General features: G+C 43.2%; 1 protein-coding gene across 1 annotated transcript in view; it reads right to left on the bottom strand.

Annotated features, from left to right (window-relative positions):
* The window catches only part of LOC116426976 (uncharacterized), a 43469-nt gene extending 25337 nt beyond the window's left edge, over positions 1–18132 (bottom strand). Inside the window, exon 1 of the mRNA XM_031976755.2 lies at positions 17268–18132. Within this exon, the coding sequence (XP_031832615.2) occupies positions 17268–17309 (42 nt within the window). The 5' untranslated portion in view covers positions 17310–18132. The remainder of the gene's footprint in view (positions 1–17267) is intronic.

Raw genomic sequence — 18132 nt, 5'->3', positions numbered from 1 at the left:
GCCGAGGATACGAGCCGTCAGAAATGCAATTTTACCAGAACAAAGGGACAGCGTTACCAACGTCGTGTTTCAACGTCTCCCTACTTAACGTTGAACAAGCTTAATGCGACGAACGGATTTGCATTTGTTCCCGGGGACGTAGATCGGCCGGAGAGGAAAGAATTCCGTATTAACTCGACCGTTCCACGGTCTCTGATTAAGCACAGAGGAAATTAGTTTTTTTTTCGGGGGATTTCGAATGTAGTACAGCGCCGGTTAATTGAATTTTCCGATTTGCATGGTGGAAAGTGGCTTAACCTCTTTGAAGATATCGCGCGGACACTTCACTTTAATACCTGCTATCCTTCTTCAAGAATAATTATTTTCATTACGTCCCCATTCAGTTAAACTCGAAGAATAAGTACCTAGAAACTGAAGTCTCGTTTAAATGTCTCAAAAATGTAACATACAATCTGAAATATTTAATTCGGAAGTCAGTAGTTAAAGAAGAAACACGAAATCAACAATTTTGTAGAACAAACAGCGTATCATTAATACCAGCTGCTCCCATGATTTCTATCCTTCATCAAGAATAATTATTTTCATTTAATTAAACTCGAAGAATAAGTACCCAGAAACTAAAATCATCTCCTTGAAACGTCTCAAAAATGTAATATAGAATCTCAAACATTTAATTCGAAAGTCAGAAGTTACAAAAGAAAAATTTATTGTTCAAATATTCCTCAGTTCGAATACGGAATCAACAATGTTTCAGAACAAACAGCGAACCGTTAATACCAACGGTAACGCGATGCAATGAATCCGCCGTGCTCCACTCGAATTACACGTTTCATACAACAGACCGTCCCGCGGGAACAGCGGACAACCGCGCGGGGAGGAGAGCGGACGATGAAACGTGGTATGGGCCGGTGCTCGTTAAATAAAAGTCCGTAACGAGATAGAAAATGAACGAGAAGATGGATTAGCTGGTGCATAAGCGGGCGAAGTGTAAATACATGCGCCGCCGGTGCAACGCGTTGCAGTTGATTTTTCCCCCGTTTTTTTCTTTTTCCACGGTCTCTTTCTCCCCTTTTCCCTCGAAATAATTGAACCATCGGTCCGACCCGTCTCTTTGATAATCCACGTTCTAGCATATTAATCCGGGAACGATAGCGTGCAGGTACGCGCACCGTCGAGGAAGAAAAACAAACAATTGACAATCAATAACCGATTAAAATCGAGCGGCCGCCGCGATGCGCGGTCAAAGTAAATATATAATACGAAAGTATCGCGTCCGTGGTTTATAACAACGATAAAATCGAAGGTGAACGACGATACACGAAAAATGATGGCCAGTTTTAATCATCGTTTCCACTTTGCGCTCGTTCCACGCCGAAGATCGGCCATCCCGTTCTTTCCGCGGCGTCGCTCTCTTAATTCATCCGTGAAACGTTAATCGCAAATCAGCCTCGTTAGCCTGGGACAACCCTTCATCAGGCTTATCAATTTTAAACACGCATAAACGGCCGACAAAACGCGGCTAATTTGTCCATAAAACCCTCGCGCAAATTAGTTCCGGTCTTCCCAGTCGCGCTTCGATCGATCTAAATTGCAAATACCGTGGAATTTTAATAAACCACGGGTCGTTCACCCCCTCCTCCCCCTCCTTTAATATAAATTAGATCAATTAATTCCGGACAATCGCGATCGACCTCGAACCGATCGGTCCGCAATAAATTTATACTTCGAAATCGATACTTTGCAACGATTTTTCTTTTACACCGAGTGTATTATTCACCGCGGCGAACACGGGAATATACGAAGGCACCGAGGGCTGCCATCAGCTTCCGCGGAACGATCGAAAATTGGGAAATAAATCTTGTCGCGGACCGGCTCCCGGGTTAATTGATTTCCAAATGCGCGGCGTTGAATGAAAATTCGCTCGGCAGGGATTATGAATTCGAGAATTATCAGATCACTGTACGCCTGCGCACGCGCGGACCTCTGATTTACGAGACCTAATTGGATCGACTGAATGAATGGTGTATTAACCGATTTAATGCGATTCCAAGGCGGCGCAAAGTGCGTCGCACTCTTTTCTTTCAGTTTTAGCGAAGCGATTATAACGAGAATAGAACAAGTGAGATCGGTATCTTGACTTTTTCGTTGCCGTGCGCGGTTCAAGTCGAGACAATCGCGTAACAGGATCCGGAGATTAGACCATACCTCACCGTGTGCTATCCTGTTTATGCTTTAATTAATTAATACGAAGCGGCTGTGGATGTCAGAGCCACAGTAATCAGATGTCGACGGATAAAGAGATTCGTTCCCGGTGCTGCCAAGCTATTCCGTATCGAGGTAATAGGATCGCGATCGAGATTAGACGATACGGGCCGCTCGTTTTTCGTATCCTGTTCAGTAGTTAATTAATTAATACCGGCTGATTACGAAAACGACGGTGTTTCCGAGCGATTCCAACGAAAGTTACGAATAAAAGCGATTCGTTCCCGAGTTACTAAACTGTTTCGTTATCGGCGCAACGAATCGCGATTAAGATTAAACGATCGTTACGCCCCTGTTCGGAGGTATCCCGATCATTAATTAATTAATAGGCAACGATCGCTAATGAAACTGGATACGAGAATCGGTGTCGTTCGCCCCTCTCCACAGTCGGTTCTACTTTTTCTTCTTTAATTCACGCGGCCGTGTACCATTTAATTCGCGCTGGGAACAGTGTGGTAGTCGGGTCGGAGCGCTATCTGTTATCGAAAACCGATATTTTTACGGGAAGCCGGGGGAACGGCCCCGGAAAAGAGCCAGTAAAATATTGACTCGATACAATAAACGTTTCCCGTCTCTGGACGCCCGCTGAATCCCCACCTATCGAATTATCGAATTTAAAATGTATCCGCGTGTCGCCGGTTTCGCCGAGGGGCCCGCGGTCGGGCACGATCGATCGCGCGACGACAGATAACATTTTTCATATCGGCAAATGTTATCCGTGGATCGCGGAGGAAAGACTTTCCCGTTGGAAATTTGTTTTAATTCGATGCTTTCGTGCTAGCTCGTATCGCATGGAAATCATTAACCTCTGAATTGATTTTGTGTCCACACTTTTGTATTCCAGGCGTTTTTATATTGTTAGAGGCTGTTGATTCGTAGGGGAGCAATTATTGTATTTAATTGCAGTAGATTGTATAGTCAGAGATTTCCATTCGACATTAAAAAGATTTGAAAACTTTAAACTTTCGAATTTCAAATTTTCGAAGGCGCAAAGGTGTACGTGATCAAATAAAAATTCTTTTGAAAGAAATTGAGTACCAGGTACATTTTCGACAACAGCAGAGCTTTCTTGTCGTGCTCCAGACACTAATATTCCGCGCTGAAACTGCAACCATGGAGAAAATCGTTGTACAATCGCTGCACGCGTTCCAATCGTACGTTCAACCTGCATCGCGACAGATTTTATGGCGGGGCCCGTGTTTTATAGTCAAACACGTCGAGCACGCGTTACGATAATCCTTCAAACATTCGTATCGGACGAATGCCGGCTCGTCGCGCGACAAATCGCGACGCTTATGTTCGATTCCCATAACCACTTGAAATTTTCAACCTGAATTCACTAAATATCAATAATATTTGTTTCTACTCAGTGAAAATTAAGTATTGAACCTTTAACCTCTACAACAAATTACAATGAACTCGCCTTAAGATGTCGAACTGAACTCATGTTCAAATTTCAAGCATTATTCCTTTCCTTCAAATCGCAATAAAATATTATCTTTATCCTTTAAACTTTTAATCTTTACAATAAACATAACCTACAACAAACACAGAATTCCATTCTTCCTAGTTAATTATTATTAGTGCCAATAAATCCTTAACACTAGATTTACACACGTTTATTCTACACTTTACTCTATCATTCCTAGAAAACCACATGATCGTTCACATACATTTCGGAAATTAGTATGTCAAGGACAGAGAATTATAATGCGAATTCACATAATTGCGTCAATCAAAATCGATTGAAATTCTTACGGAATAATGTTTAAAATATTCAATTCCCATCGAATTGACGGTTCCATATATCTAGTGTAAAAGATGATAATTGCGAAAGAAATCGTAAGGCAAGAGGTTAAATCGGTTCGGTGAAAAGTAAAGGGTGGCACGCGACTATAGAGGGGTAGGGGGAGAAGCACACATATTTCGTGTCGTATTGTAGAATTGAAACGGGTCGCTGGTGCCATTAAATGGCGAAAAGGAGCGCGCGATGGAAACAGGTTCGCGGCTTAACGGTAGGATAAGCGGCGAGATTAAAAATCCGTGGTCCTCGATGAAATTGAAATTACATGTCCGCCTTGGTGCTCGACTGTCGCGGAATAATTGAAAAGAATGGCGAAAAATGTCACACTTGACACGCGGGTGGAGACGAGCGACCGATCGACGCCGGCAAATTGGCAAAAGTAAAAGTACACCGGGCCCTCGGGAATTATGATAATGAACTCGGATGATAATCATACTGGAAACGACCGATTAATTAGGGGAATACGGATGCCTGTCTGTGAGTAAACTTTTTAGTAAACTAATGGCTTGTAATTAACCGGGATCGGGAGCGAATGTTAATTCATCGACGGTGGGTAAATGGCTGCGTCGCGATTATACCGAATCGGAAACGCGGATGAATGATAGGTTCTCGCGACAGTGGAAATTGATCATTTATAATTGAACAGAATATAAATCAATATTAACACTAAAACAACCGAGCAGTTAAATCGAAATCTCGAAATTCCGTTATAGAAGCTGCAAGAGTGCATCTGTTGAGGCAATTCAGTTTCTGTACTGATAAATCAATTTCTTTAACCCTTAAAATGCTGAGTGGGGTTCTATAGGGAGCTCAGAAAGTATTTTTCCTTAATAAGTTTCTAAGTAATTTTTTGTAATTTTTCATATTTTATGTATTTTCTCCTTCTTCATCGTCAAGTATTGTGGATGATCTGTCTATTCTAAAACCATTACCGTTATTTTGTTTTTAGCATTTTAAGGGTTAATGATTGTTTAGAGAAACATCTATTACCTTCTTAACAATTGCGAAAAGAAGAAATCAGGAATGGGTCATTGTGACTTAGCTTTAGTGTTAACTGCAAATTTGTCGAATGATATATAGAATATAAAAATTCTGACAAATAGGAAACAGAAGAGGTGCCATTTTAACAAATCAAACTGTATTTAATAACAATATTGATTATTTTTCAACAGCAAATAAACCAGACAGAATTTCAAACTTCCAATAACAAATACATTCAATACTAATAATTTACCTTTGAACTGAATATTATTTATAACTCTAAAGGCCATTTTCCGAGATAACATAAGATAAATAGGAAACTGTAATAAATCCGAACAGAATGGAACGAACAGCACGAGAAGTCTTTTACGATGAAAAGCAACCAAGACCGTCGACTGTTCAGCGCCGCGTTCCGGTATTATATACCGCGGCGAAGAAAAGTCCACAATATGTGCTCGAGGAGACAGATAATCGCGTAATCGAGGGGAATAGAAAGTTGGGGGACGGAGGCCACCGCCAGTCGTAATTCGCTTACAACATTTTCATGCACTGCTCGTTTTATTGAAACGCAGTTATCGCGCGGGGAAACGGGCCGATATCGAATATCGATACTCTTACGCGGGCCGGATGCGCAAGGTGCCGTAAAAAGGCCAACGAAACGTCGCCGTTCGCCTCGTAAACGATATATTGATATATCGTAAATATGATACCGATACACAGGGGCCGTTCATGTTTTGCATGTTATAAATCGATTTTACACCGGGTCCCGATAAAACGAGGCCGTTCAGCGGAACCGTCGCTCTATTTCGAATATAATGTTCACGGGACATTGTGAGAGGGGAAAGATGAAAGAGGGAGGGGTGGGGAGGGCAGAGGACGAAACGAGAGAGGAGAAGAAAGGTGGCATTCAACGAATAGCTGGGCCGCGTGAACGGATAAATTCGAAAAAATCGCGAAATATCGTGTCGCTTTTACAGGTGCGTTGTGCAACGAACGCGACACGTGCCCCGATAAAACGGATTTTTCATTCCGCCCGATAAATCTCGAAAGATACTCGAAAGACACGTGATTCCTGGAAGTGTTTGATTACTCCTGCTCCGCGAACAATAAACTGGGGCTTTTATATATTTCTGGTCGACCCGTCGAAATGGAACGGAGAAATGCCAGCACGATCGTGCGACCGTAAACTGCATTGTCTTCGTTGCACGTGTGCGAGGTATGAGCTCCGTTGGAATATTTTTTAATAGTCACGTGTATTTAGGGTATCATACTGTTACCAGGAAAGAGTTAAATTAGCTTAAGAGTGCAAAACGCGATTCTCCGCGACGCTTTCAATCGCAGCGCGGCGTGATTAAACTTCTGCGGCAACTCGAGGTTCCATTTGTTTCAACCGATGCACCGGGTGACGCGAGAGACACGTCGCTGTCAGCTACTTCTATCGTTCATTCCTCGAACATAACATCTAGGAACATTAAAATTCATGTTCAAACGAGAAATCATTAAAAAATCCATCTATAACGCGTACAATTCAATTCAGAACGGTCCACGAGACACGATTTACGTTCAATTCCCTCCGAAGCTACAGGTTGTTTAAAAAAAACAATCTTCACGATACTTCCGATGCAATTCAGTCGTTATTAAAACTTCCAAGATACTCCGCGGACGGAAATGAAGTTCTCTAGAATCAGCGACTAGGTGTCTAAGCGAGAATAAATGGAACGAGACGTTGTCAAAGGGAAATCGTAGCTTCGCGTCGAATTGAATTCGCGGAAGAATTCCCGGGGGAGGAACAAAGTTCAAAGGGAAGTTTCGCCGGGCGAGAGAAAAGGGAGAAGAAAGGAAAGGGAAAAGGAGAATAGCAGGAAGAAGAAGAAGAAGAAGAAGAAGAAGCGGAAAGTTTTCGGTCGCGAAATAAGATTCCATTTGAAATTTAGATTGCGCGTCGCGAGCCGGGGAAACTGATAAGGATTCCAAGGGGAGCGGGACATCGGCAGGCAAGTTCCCAGAAACTTCCGCGAAGCGGAACAAGTTTCGAATGACTTCGCGGAATCCCGAAGTTATATTTTCGCCCGAGAAAATCCACGGGAAAACATCAAAGTTTCGCTTTTGTCCTCTCGAATTGGACATCTTCGGAGAAGCGTGTTCGCCTCGGAAATAAAGTTCCTCCGGCCGGAACACCCGGTACATTATCGGCACGATACCCAAACATCCCCCAGGTTCGGGAAGTTTCCTCATTATACCCGATAATTTTTGCAGCCAACTTGGCCGCCATTGTTACGTAAGTGGTTAAGTTAGTTTGGAACTGTGCGACATTGTAGTCGAAACCTCCCCCGAAACGCCTCCAACTTCCCTGGCGAGCGTGTGTCTATCTGCTCGGGGAGCTAACGAATGAAAAATAAACACGTCAGCGACGCGAGTTTTCGGCTGACGATCGTTTCGAAATATTTTAATACGAGCACGGTGTCACGGGAGCGTTACGACGTTCGTATGTTAACCGTTTGGATGCTAAACAACTTTTGTGGATGTTTACCAAAAATGCGGAAGTGATTGGGTGTGTACGTAAAAAAATTAATAAGAGTACTTGCCTAATGAGATCACAAATATTGTGTTATTACAAAAAGTATCAAAAAATAACATTTATTCAAATAAATTCACTTTTATCTATTTCTTGAAGAATATAGTAAGAAAATTATAATTGATACTGATAAACTAATACTAATTTTCAGAAAACTGAATTGTGATGGCAATTTTCACTGAGGTCAACTTGTATCGCTATACATAGAGAAACTCGGATGTCATATTGTTATGTAATATATTTTAAATAGATAATCGATTCGAATTAAATTTTATATTTTCTCAATGCTTGGTAATTAGCGAAGTTGCATAGCTAAGTGTCTTTATATAATATACATTGTTCAAAAGTGCCAGTCTGTCAGTTTGTAGAATCAGATGAAGCTCTTTTCTTTTCTTGAATCTCTTTTCCTTCTAATCATTCATTTTTATGTTTGTCATTGCCCGCTTAACCCTTTCCACTCGAAAGTTTTTCAATGGAAATATTCAACATTTTCTGACGAGATATAGGTCATATTGTTTGAAGCTAATTTAACGATAATTCATAGATAAATTAGGCAACAGAGGTGTTTTATTTAAATATTTCACGTAGCAATGCAAACTTCTATTTGAAATATTAAATACTCAACTTCATAGTTTTGTAGAATCATGTGGTGACTGAGTCACCTCTCGAGTGCAAAGAGTTAAAACTGGAAAAATCTAACGATCGCACTATTCACAATTTGTTTTTCTAAAAACAGAAAAGCGTCGTTCATTTCTAAATCGAAAGGAAAGCGTCGCGCCGCTTGGAATTTTTCGAGCGGGTTTTTGCAAGAAAATTATTAAGGTACGTACACTCGCGAACTGTTGGAACCGCGAGACTGCAGCGCGCATAAAGGTCGCATCAGAGAAGCAAGCGGAGCTCTCAGCGAAATCAATTTCCACGGCAGCTGCATTTCCGTCGCGACAGAGAAAAATATCGTCGCCGGTGCAGTTCCGCGGTGCTCGTAAATAAACATTATTACAGTACGCGGACGCGTTTAGACAGCTTTCGACGCTGATACCGCGTGCAGGGCCGCCTGCTCGAAGGGACAAAGAAGGAGGCTTCGTAACGGAATTCGAATTGATCTCTTTTCGCGGGCTTCGCGACGCCGAGGTGCGTTTGGGTGGGTGTGTAAATTCTAACTCGCGCTCGACGTATCTTCGATATCTTAGAGATCTTCGCGTTTTTGATAACGTAACGGGTATCGATTTCTATTAAATCCATCATGATTAATTTCGAAACAATAGGAGCTTTAACACTAGGATTACGGGCATTTACTGCACACTTCATTCTATTATTCCTAAAAGAATTGATGCTCGTTTATTTAGATTGTGGAAACTGGAGATTTGATAGTAGATAATTCGGCTACATGTCAGTGTGATCGCATCAATCAAAATTGGCGTAAACATTTACAAAATAATATTTCTAAAATACAATATGCGTCAATTTGACGCGTTCCGTAAACCTAGTGTTAATTAATTTGCTAAACATAGGTAAAAGATAAGTCCTAAACGCTTGTCTAAGTCCTAACCCTTTGCGGACGAATGTCGGCATTTCGGCGAGATGAAATGTTCATGTTTCGAAGACTAAATCGCAAATAGATGATCTAATTACTCAAACAATAAGAGATTAGCACGTAGTTTCTGTTTTTTCTATTATGTAAGCGGTTGATATATAATTTAGCTTCATCTGCTAAAGGTTTTGTATGTTTCAAAGTATCTTCGTCCGCAAAGGGTTAATGACCTTCGAATATTCAAACGAAACTGTCTCCGATAACGAAAATATCATATTTCTCTACTGATAATATTCTAACAACACAATATCCATAACCACAATTCCCCCTTAAAACAGCTTAACCCGTTCAAGATGGCGATTGTTTCCAAAAACGGTCCCCACGAGCGAAATTCTGTCACGGGGTTTTCCAATTAAGTTTTTCAAAATCTCTAGACGATAGTCATAAAAACTCAATTTTCTTATTATTGGTGAGCATGTTTATTTTGTTTTTTTATACTTTACAGATACTATTAATTCGAAAAAAGTCTTATCTCGACGACTACTTTACTCAGAGTAACTGATAAATGTTCATTATTATTATTGCACACACGGTGTGCAATCGATCTCGAATAACACTAGAACTACCATGTATTTAATACGATTAATATATAATCCCCATAAAAATTGTAACAATAGATTATTTTCTAGTGTTAACACTTAAACCACCTAAAAAGAACTACAACTACAATCTCTCCTATTATCTTCAATCGAACTCATACAATTAATTTGATTAAAACCTTGTTTCGTAAAAACAAGAACCGTATTTGATGAATCGCAAATAATTCCACTTCAAGACTTACTAAACAACAGCAAAAACAAAATAAACAGAATAAAAGTCAATACGCTGCTAAGTGAAAAGTGGGAGATCTCCCCATTCGGTTGGCTAAGCGTTAAGCGAAACAATGACTGCTACTATCGGAACACCCGGTGCATCGAGACGAAGGGGAGAAGTTCAAAGCGGAGAATACGCCGCGGAAAGTAATATCTGCCGGGAGGAACTTATGCGGCAGCCGGCGTGTAATCGCACTTTTGTATTTTATCAAGATCCCGATGCGACGGTGAATTATGTAATTGCGAGTCGGCCCGCCGGGCCTGCGGAACGCTGAAAACCGCCCCTGTCCCGGGGTAGGAAAATGTTCTTTTCCCTCTCCCGCCCCCGCGGCGGCGAGAGCATCGCTGTCCCCCTTTGACGCGGCCTTGATAAGGGAAAATTGCGGATGAAAAGTTTCCCCGTCCCGGGTGGAAATTGTCGAATGGAGAAACAACGAACGGGGAGAGAAGAGTCGGCGAGGATGTGAAAGGAAAAGAAAGAATGTCTCGTTTTTACCCCCGGGCGGACCGGGTTCGCCGGAAGATTGAAAGCCGAGTCGAAAGAAAATTTCAATTAGTGCCCGGCAATATTAAACTTCGAAATTTGTTCCGCCCGTTTAAAACACTCCGGCCGGCCAACAAGGACGACGAATATTGTTTTCGGAATCTTTATTGGCTTGTTCGCGTGATTCCAATTGGTGGATCGTTTTTCTTTCGATTCTTATCGCTGCCGATTTCTTCGGGCTACTTAGGATTTACAATTGTAATTATTTATTTGCGTGCTCGTTTTCTGTTGCGAAGTCGATCGATAGGTGTATCGACGTTTGAAACGTTCATCGACAACCTGCATTGTACTCTGGATTAATTAATCAGAAATTGAAGTTCATATTTTTGATATATTGGTTGTCGATTATAGACGTGAAGAGTAATGGAATTAAAATGATAATTGCTATGGCAGAGGATCTTTATATAGGGAAGCCGGAATGATGAAATTTCGAATTTGTTAATTGAAAAGTTTCAGTTTTCTACCCGTCGAACAACGGTACGGGCTTTCAGAGTTCATTTTGCTGTGACATCACGTCGCAAACGGAAACATAACAACGACGGTTATGCAAAGCTGTTGCCTCTATGACGGATTCGCGAGATTACTCTTCGTTTTTCTGCGAATCGTAGAGTCGGGAGCGGACCACGCCAATTGAATTGCTAATTGAGCCGATGGAACAACGTTTTCGAACTTTGTCAACGAAGGCGGCCGCGGGGAGGACGCTTGCATAATTCCTTGGATCGTTACGCTGGGAAACGGTGTTTCTTTCGTCATAATTGCAGATGCTCGACGAGGAACTGGACGGAGTTCGGGCAGAAATAACAATTGCCGTCAAGGCTGAGCCATCCTATTTCCTCGAGCATCTTCTGTGCCGCGGAAGACCAGAAATCCACTTGTAGAATTCGGAGTAGAAGCACTTGGCTAATTCTGTCGGTGATCGAACGATATAAAACGAGATCAAACACGATTAATCATGATCAAACATTATCGAACACGAAGAAATCCCAAGTATCAACCATACGATCAAAGACCACAAATAATTCGAAAACCTTCACTTCATTCAGTTGCAAACAATCGGAGATTGAATTGCAAATAATACGAAACGATTAAACAAATCGATTCAACGCTACACAAACTGAATTATAAATTTATTAAACTCTTAACCCTTTGCACTCGAAAGTTTTTCATTAGAAATATTCAATTTCTCCGATGAGATACAGACGATGTTCTATGAATCTAATTAACGAGAAAACATGTAAATTAAGAAGGAAATTTTATTTCAATATTCCACATACTGATGCATCATGCAAAGCTTAATATAATATATAAGATTTTATAATTTTGCAAATCAAATCAAGTGGTGACTGAGAGTCACCTCTCGAGTGCAAAGGGTAAATAAAGGCATTCTCGGAGTTTCTATAAAGGGCTTCTACTTCTCTTCCTACTTTCGATATAAAATTGCAAACAATCAAAAACCGATCTACGAATAATCCAAAATCTCTCTCTCCCAAGATCTCTCGAAACAGAAAGAAACAAAGCGCAGTCCCCAGCAACACGAACCGCGGGAAAACACGAAACCGCGTAACTCCCCATGAATTAATAAACCCGTACATCCCGAAACGAGGTTCACGCTCGAGTATCATATTTTAGGGCGAGCATAAAGGTCGCCTTGGCGTAGCAATTTACGTGAACACGATATCGTCCCCGTTCCCGTTCCCGCAGAACAGCTCGCCCGGTTTTCGACGAGGGGGGTAAGGTCGTTCCCGTGGCCGCGGCGTTCTGGGTGCGCGGCGATTATTAAACGCACGAAATTACTGTTAATACACTCGACGGTGAACGCATCGGCTTTAATTGGTATGCGCCGAGTACCATTAACGTTTTAATTAGCGGCGAGCAAGCCCTGATACGTCGGCCGACATTTCCTCCGCGCAGCGATCGATGCTCCGGCATTACCAGCTAAACGGCAACATTCTATTTATAGGCATAACAAACACATTTTGTTCGATGCGCTCTCGCGCTCGCGCATTCACGTTCACACGCGATCCCACACGCACGAGAACCGACCGAGGAAACCTACACTGGTTCCTATGCGTCGGGAACACACCAAGAAATCCAATTAACACCGACGCCGACACGGATTTTTATCTGCTCGCTACACCTACCCTTCCAACGCCATATTTTCCCTCCCCCGTTCCTCTGCTGCCGTCTCGTCGACGGTCCCTTTTAGTCCTACAACTTCTCCATTCCGCCCGGAAAAAGATCCTTCAGACACTTTCGCTCCATTGTCGAGAGACGTTTCCTATCCGCCATCTAAACCAGCAGACGCTTCGGGTTGCACCCTTTCGGGGATGAAACGCTCGCCGGAAGGAAGTTAAACAAACACGGACCAGGAGAGCCGGCTTTCCTAAGGGAAACGTTAACGTTAAGTCGGCCGGGCACGTGAATCGGACGGATTTTCACGGGGATTTACATTTTTATGGGCCGCAATTAACGAACGGTTTGTTTACCTCCCTGTTAGGGATCCCGCGCGCCAGCTCGCGAGCGTAATTAAAGGTTCATTAAAATTTATTGAACTCCTTGGAGCGGCGGTGCTTGCGTTTCACGCATCAACGATTTCGGTATGCCCATAACGCGATGGCGGGGATTAATTAAATGTTATTAATTATCGTTAACGCCGTTGCTAATTGGAGCGGAATTATCCTCGTCGGTTCCTCGAGATTTTTGTGCATTAACATTCACGGGAATAAACGTTATAGACTCGACCGATTCAATTTGAAGTACTAACTGCGAATCATTAGTCAATTTCAGTTCGAATCCATTTCTCATACGAATGAATGATCAATTAATCTTCCATTATCACGTTTCTAGACTGCTCTCGTACCTTGATCCATTATTCAAGTACTCGCATAAATACCAATTTAAAAACCTCACATTATCTTCATTCTACGTTCACTTCGTTAATTCGCGTTTCATCTACAAGCTAACGAATCCCTCCATCGACCAGTAAGGACTTCTTTAACGTCATGTCCCCGGCAATCCTTTCTAATTCCATCGAATCCCCGGCAACCCGAAAACTCTCGCATAAATTTTTCAGCCAGCTTCCCCAGCCCCGCTGCGCGAAGTAGACGTATTGAATATTCATCCGCGCCGGTGCACACAGCGACGGGCCGCGTTTTCTTCAAAAGCGGCTGCCCCGCAGCCCGGCCGCGGTAAACGCGGCTCACGGTTCAGCGAAAGCGATCGCGAGCCTTTTTCGTTCGGCAATTAAACCGTGAGAATGTCGCGCCTCGGCGCATCGCCCGGCAAACTGGTTTCTGGGGAAAAAGGAAAGTTATTTGTCGCGACGTTCGATCCGTTTATAATTAACGACCGACGCCCGAGCCTCGGAAAAACGAGATCGACACGTTAAAAACACACGGGGCCTCCTGCCATTTTATTTTCTCACGTTTCTCTCCCTCACCCTCTCCCCCCTCCTCCTCCTCCCTCGTTTCGCGAATCGAACGGACTTTCTGGTTTCACCTTACCGTGCCTCGTTAAACGATCGTCGATCGGAATGCTCTTTTTTCAACTCTCGATAGGGCGAGAGAAAAACGCGTTCCCCGGCGTGCCGTATAAATTTTGATCGGTGTTTCGGACGGAAGAAACTTTGCTCGAGTTACTTCCATTCGGTCGTGAAATGACGCCGGGAAATTGATATCAAAATTCGATTCGATCCGAAAAGTCGGCGAATAAAACGTGAACGGTCGATGGTTTATAGGCGGGGGGAGAGGGTGGGGGATACTGTAGGAAAAGTGACGCGGAAGAACATAACCGATAATGGCCCCGGATTCATGATCCGGCGCATAAGCGCGAAATTTAATACCCCGGGTCACGGGGAAGTGCATCGAATCCGAAATAACACGATTAGCTGACAATGGAGCCGAGTCAAATCCAGATACAGTAATTTATCACCGATGACGCAAACAGGTGCAATTTCCCCGGTCTTTTTCCCACGGGGGACGGGCCGGGAAAGGAAAGCGCATTTTCTGCTCGAAAGTCGATACCCCGTTGAAATTTAATTGCTCGAACGGTTTTTTCCCTTTTCCTTTCGGGGAGTTTGTTTTCTTCGTTCGGGAGAGGTCTTTCCGATCGAAGATTTTCACTGAATGTTTCGATTAAAACGGTGGGCTATATTTTTTGGGAGGATTGTCGGTTTTCGAGGCGTTTCGTTACTGATTTAACGTTTTGCGATCGAATGCTGTAATGGCTAAGGTTTGATAGCTAAACTCGAAAGTTGCAAATGAATAGTTTGATTGTTTATATAACGAGAGATAGATATGTGGTTTTCTTTTTTTCTAGCGTTTCAGACTTTAACCCTTTGCGAACGGATGTAGGCATTTCGGTGAGATGAAATGTTGATTTCGAAGACTAAGTCGTGGAAAAATGATCTAATTAGTCGAACAGGAAGAGATCACGTAGTTTTCTTTCTTCCTATTAATTAAGCAATTGATATATAATTTAGCTTCATATGTTCAAGGTTTTGTATGTTTCGAAGAATCGTCCGCAAAGAGTTAATACGTAATTCAGCTGTTCTTTAGGCAAGTTTTCATAAGCTCCGAAGATTCTCGTCCGCGAAGGGTTAATAAAATAATTGGGTTAATAAATAATATGTTACACGTCGCTAGAGATAATGGGTAAATCTTGTGGTTTTATCGTTCATTTAATTGCCGTGGCTAATAGCTAAAATGTCCCGTGCAGATAATAGAAACGAGCAAGAAACGCAGCCTTATCGGGCTGTTAACGATTGCTGGAAGTTAAAGAGCGCGCGCAAACGCCGCACAGTATGTATAATAAATAATAGAGGAATTCAACGATACTAATTCAAGAACGCATTGGCGGAGCAATTGTCCGAGTGGTGCAATAGGGGTTGGAAAACTGCTAAAAGACATTTCTTGGGGACAAAATGCTCGAGCTACCTGCGATTCATGAAAATCCCCGAGTAAGGTATTAAACACGGAGCTAGAAAACCTCCCGATCAAGCCAATAATTTCGCTCGAGAGGGAAATCCGCCGGTGGAGGAATAGTTCGGGAAGAAAAGAAACCCTTTTAAATCAGCCGAGTCGTATCGGTGGCAGCAAATAATAAAAGATCAATTCATAACTTCCATCTTTTCTGCTTTTTCAGAGTTGGACGTATAATTTAACTTCTTACTGAGAAGCATTTCAACCCTTTGCACTCGCCAGTTTTTCACTAGAATCCTTTGAACATTTTCCGATGAGATAAAGGTATTTCGTGGAACCAACTCGAAGAAATCACACATACGTCGAGGAACGAAGCTGATATTTAATATTATAATTTGTACAATGCATCAATTTGAGAAACATTGAAATAAGATAGCTTCGTTCCTCGATGTACGTGTGATTCCTTCGAATTTTATAGTTTTGCTCGAGTGCAAAGGGATAATTCTTTAACCCCAGATTTTCGGAACTGATTTAACGGGTATCGAATCTTTCAAACATTATTTAGAACCAGTTCAAGTCGATTTTGATTCGTGCAATTATACGAATACGCGTTGTAACTGGTTTCGGAGCTCTAATTCTCGCGATCTATATAAACGGCCACGCAGCTTTCTAGGCTAGAATAAAGTGTAGAATGAACGTTCGTAAGTCTATCGTGAAAAAATACTCTTCCAGAAAGGGTTAAACGCAGCTCCCGCAAAAAGAACGTTTCAAATCGGCAGATGAGATGAGCGAAACGCTGCGGCGAGAGAGTCTAGAGCGAGTTTCCTCGCCGGGACCTCCATAAACGGGCCACTACACGCTGCACAATGTGTTTCTAAATCGCGGCGTGAAGTCGACGCTCTCGTCCCATCATCTTGGACCACCTCGTCCAACGATTCATCCTCGACTCCGACGTCCGTAACATTATGACCCTTTTTTACGAACCGCCTATCGAAACTCCATCACCGAAGTGACTCGAAAAACTCGAATTAGGGATGATTCCTGGCAAGTGTAGTGCTCAGTTCAACCCCTTGCGAGCGTATTTACATTGGACAAGGGTGTTCGGTGGTTCAGATTACCTCTTATCGAAAACAGATGAGATTCACCATCGAATTTTTGACTTTGAACGCTTCTGAGATAAAGATTCTTGGTTCTACTTTGTAACCCTTTGCCGAGAGGTGACTCAGTAAAATGAAGTCTTGTATATAATATTAATTCATTAGTAAATCGTATAAAGCATCGATAGGAACATTGTAATAAACAGTTTTGTTCCTTGATTCGCTATATATTAATTAGTTTCAAGAAAACAGATTATTCCCAAAGAACTTTCAAAGGCTTAACCCTTAGCAGTCCTATGTCGAGTCACACTCGACATTCTATTCTATTGCAACCTCTACCTGTTTTAATAATTTTTCTAAATTTATTTGTGGTATCACAATTGTACCATTTAAGGGTAACATTTCAATGACTCCCAAATATTCTTGAATAAATAAATAGAGCGTCATATGAAGCTGTAATTGAATGAACTAACGTCGACGTGAACCTTAAAGTGAGAAACCAAGAGCACTTCGGACCGCAAAGGGTTAAAGATCTCCCAATTTCCCACACATATCAGTACCCAAGCAATCTCCCGAAAACCAAGGTCCCAACATCAAGCAGCAAAGCCAAACAGCGAAGGGTTAAAACGCTGCTCCGTCCGCGCGGTCGAAAACAAGAGCGATTTATCAACGCATTACATACCTCGGACAAGGCGTCCTCCATCATATCGCTGGTATCTCTCATGACTCCGAATGGAAACTAGCACGGACAACAATCACTCAACGCCCACGTTTTATCCGTTTCCTCCTTCGCCGGTGTGTCTCTCGCGTTTCTTCCCTGGCGTCCGCTCCGGAAAAAAGGAAACACGCGAGGCGAACTATCGGGGAACCGAAGGAACGCAGCCCCGAGAGAGAGAGAGCGAAGCGACTCGAAGCTAAGACGAGCGAGGACACCGGGAGCACGCCGACCGGCAGGTACCGATTTCCAGCCACGGCTTGTCTGTCACGAGCACATTGTTCCCCCGCGATCGCTCGCCGAAAGGCAGTCCGTTTAAACGCATGTAACTTCGCCGTTGGATCGATCGTATCGCAACGTGTCACTTCCCTTCCCTCCCTGCCCGTCACCGCGGCCGCTTCACCCGGTTTTCCCTGCGGAGAGGAGCGAGCGATCCTGAAGTGCCAGGCTGCGTCTACCTCCGAGCCTCCCGGCACACAACGATAGTCCTCTTTTCCCCTCGGTCCACGGTTCTTCAGGTGTTTCACCGGCGATCAGCCTGCGACCACGTCCGCCACGACGAGTCCCACGGATGCTGTCCGATCAGGGGGATGAAGAGAGGGAGAAGAGAGCAAGGGCGAGATAGAGTGTCAGCTCGTGGCGAGCACAACGGGCTCACGAGAGGATCGCGGGACGATCCATCGGTGTACGCGGCTATGGAAACACTGGCGAGCACTGTCAGGTAAGCCAGGGAGCAGGTCGACAGACAGCCAGCAGGCCAGACCTGCCTCCATGACACTGCTCCCGTCTTCTTCTACCCCTCGGCCGGCTCTCCCTTGCACCGACTGCTTGC

This window comes from Nomia melanderi, chromosome 14 (genome assembly GCF_051020985.1).
Source record: "Nomia melanderi isolate GNS246 chromosome 14, iyNomMela1, whole genome shotgun sequence".
In the NCBI taxonomy this organism is placed as follows: domain Eukaryota; kingdom Metazoa; phylum Arthropoda; class Insecta; order Hymenoptera; family Halictidae; genus Nomia; species Nomia melanderi.
Note: the sequence above shows the minus strand (reverse complement) of the source record. Positions and strands in the feature narration are given on the sequence as shown.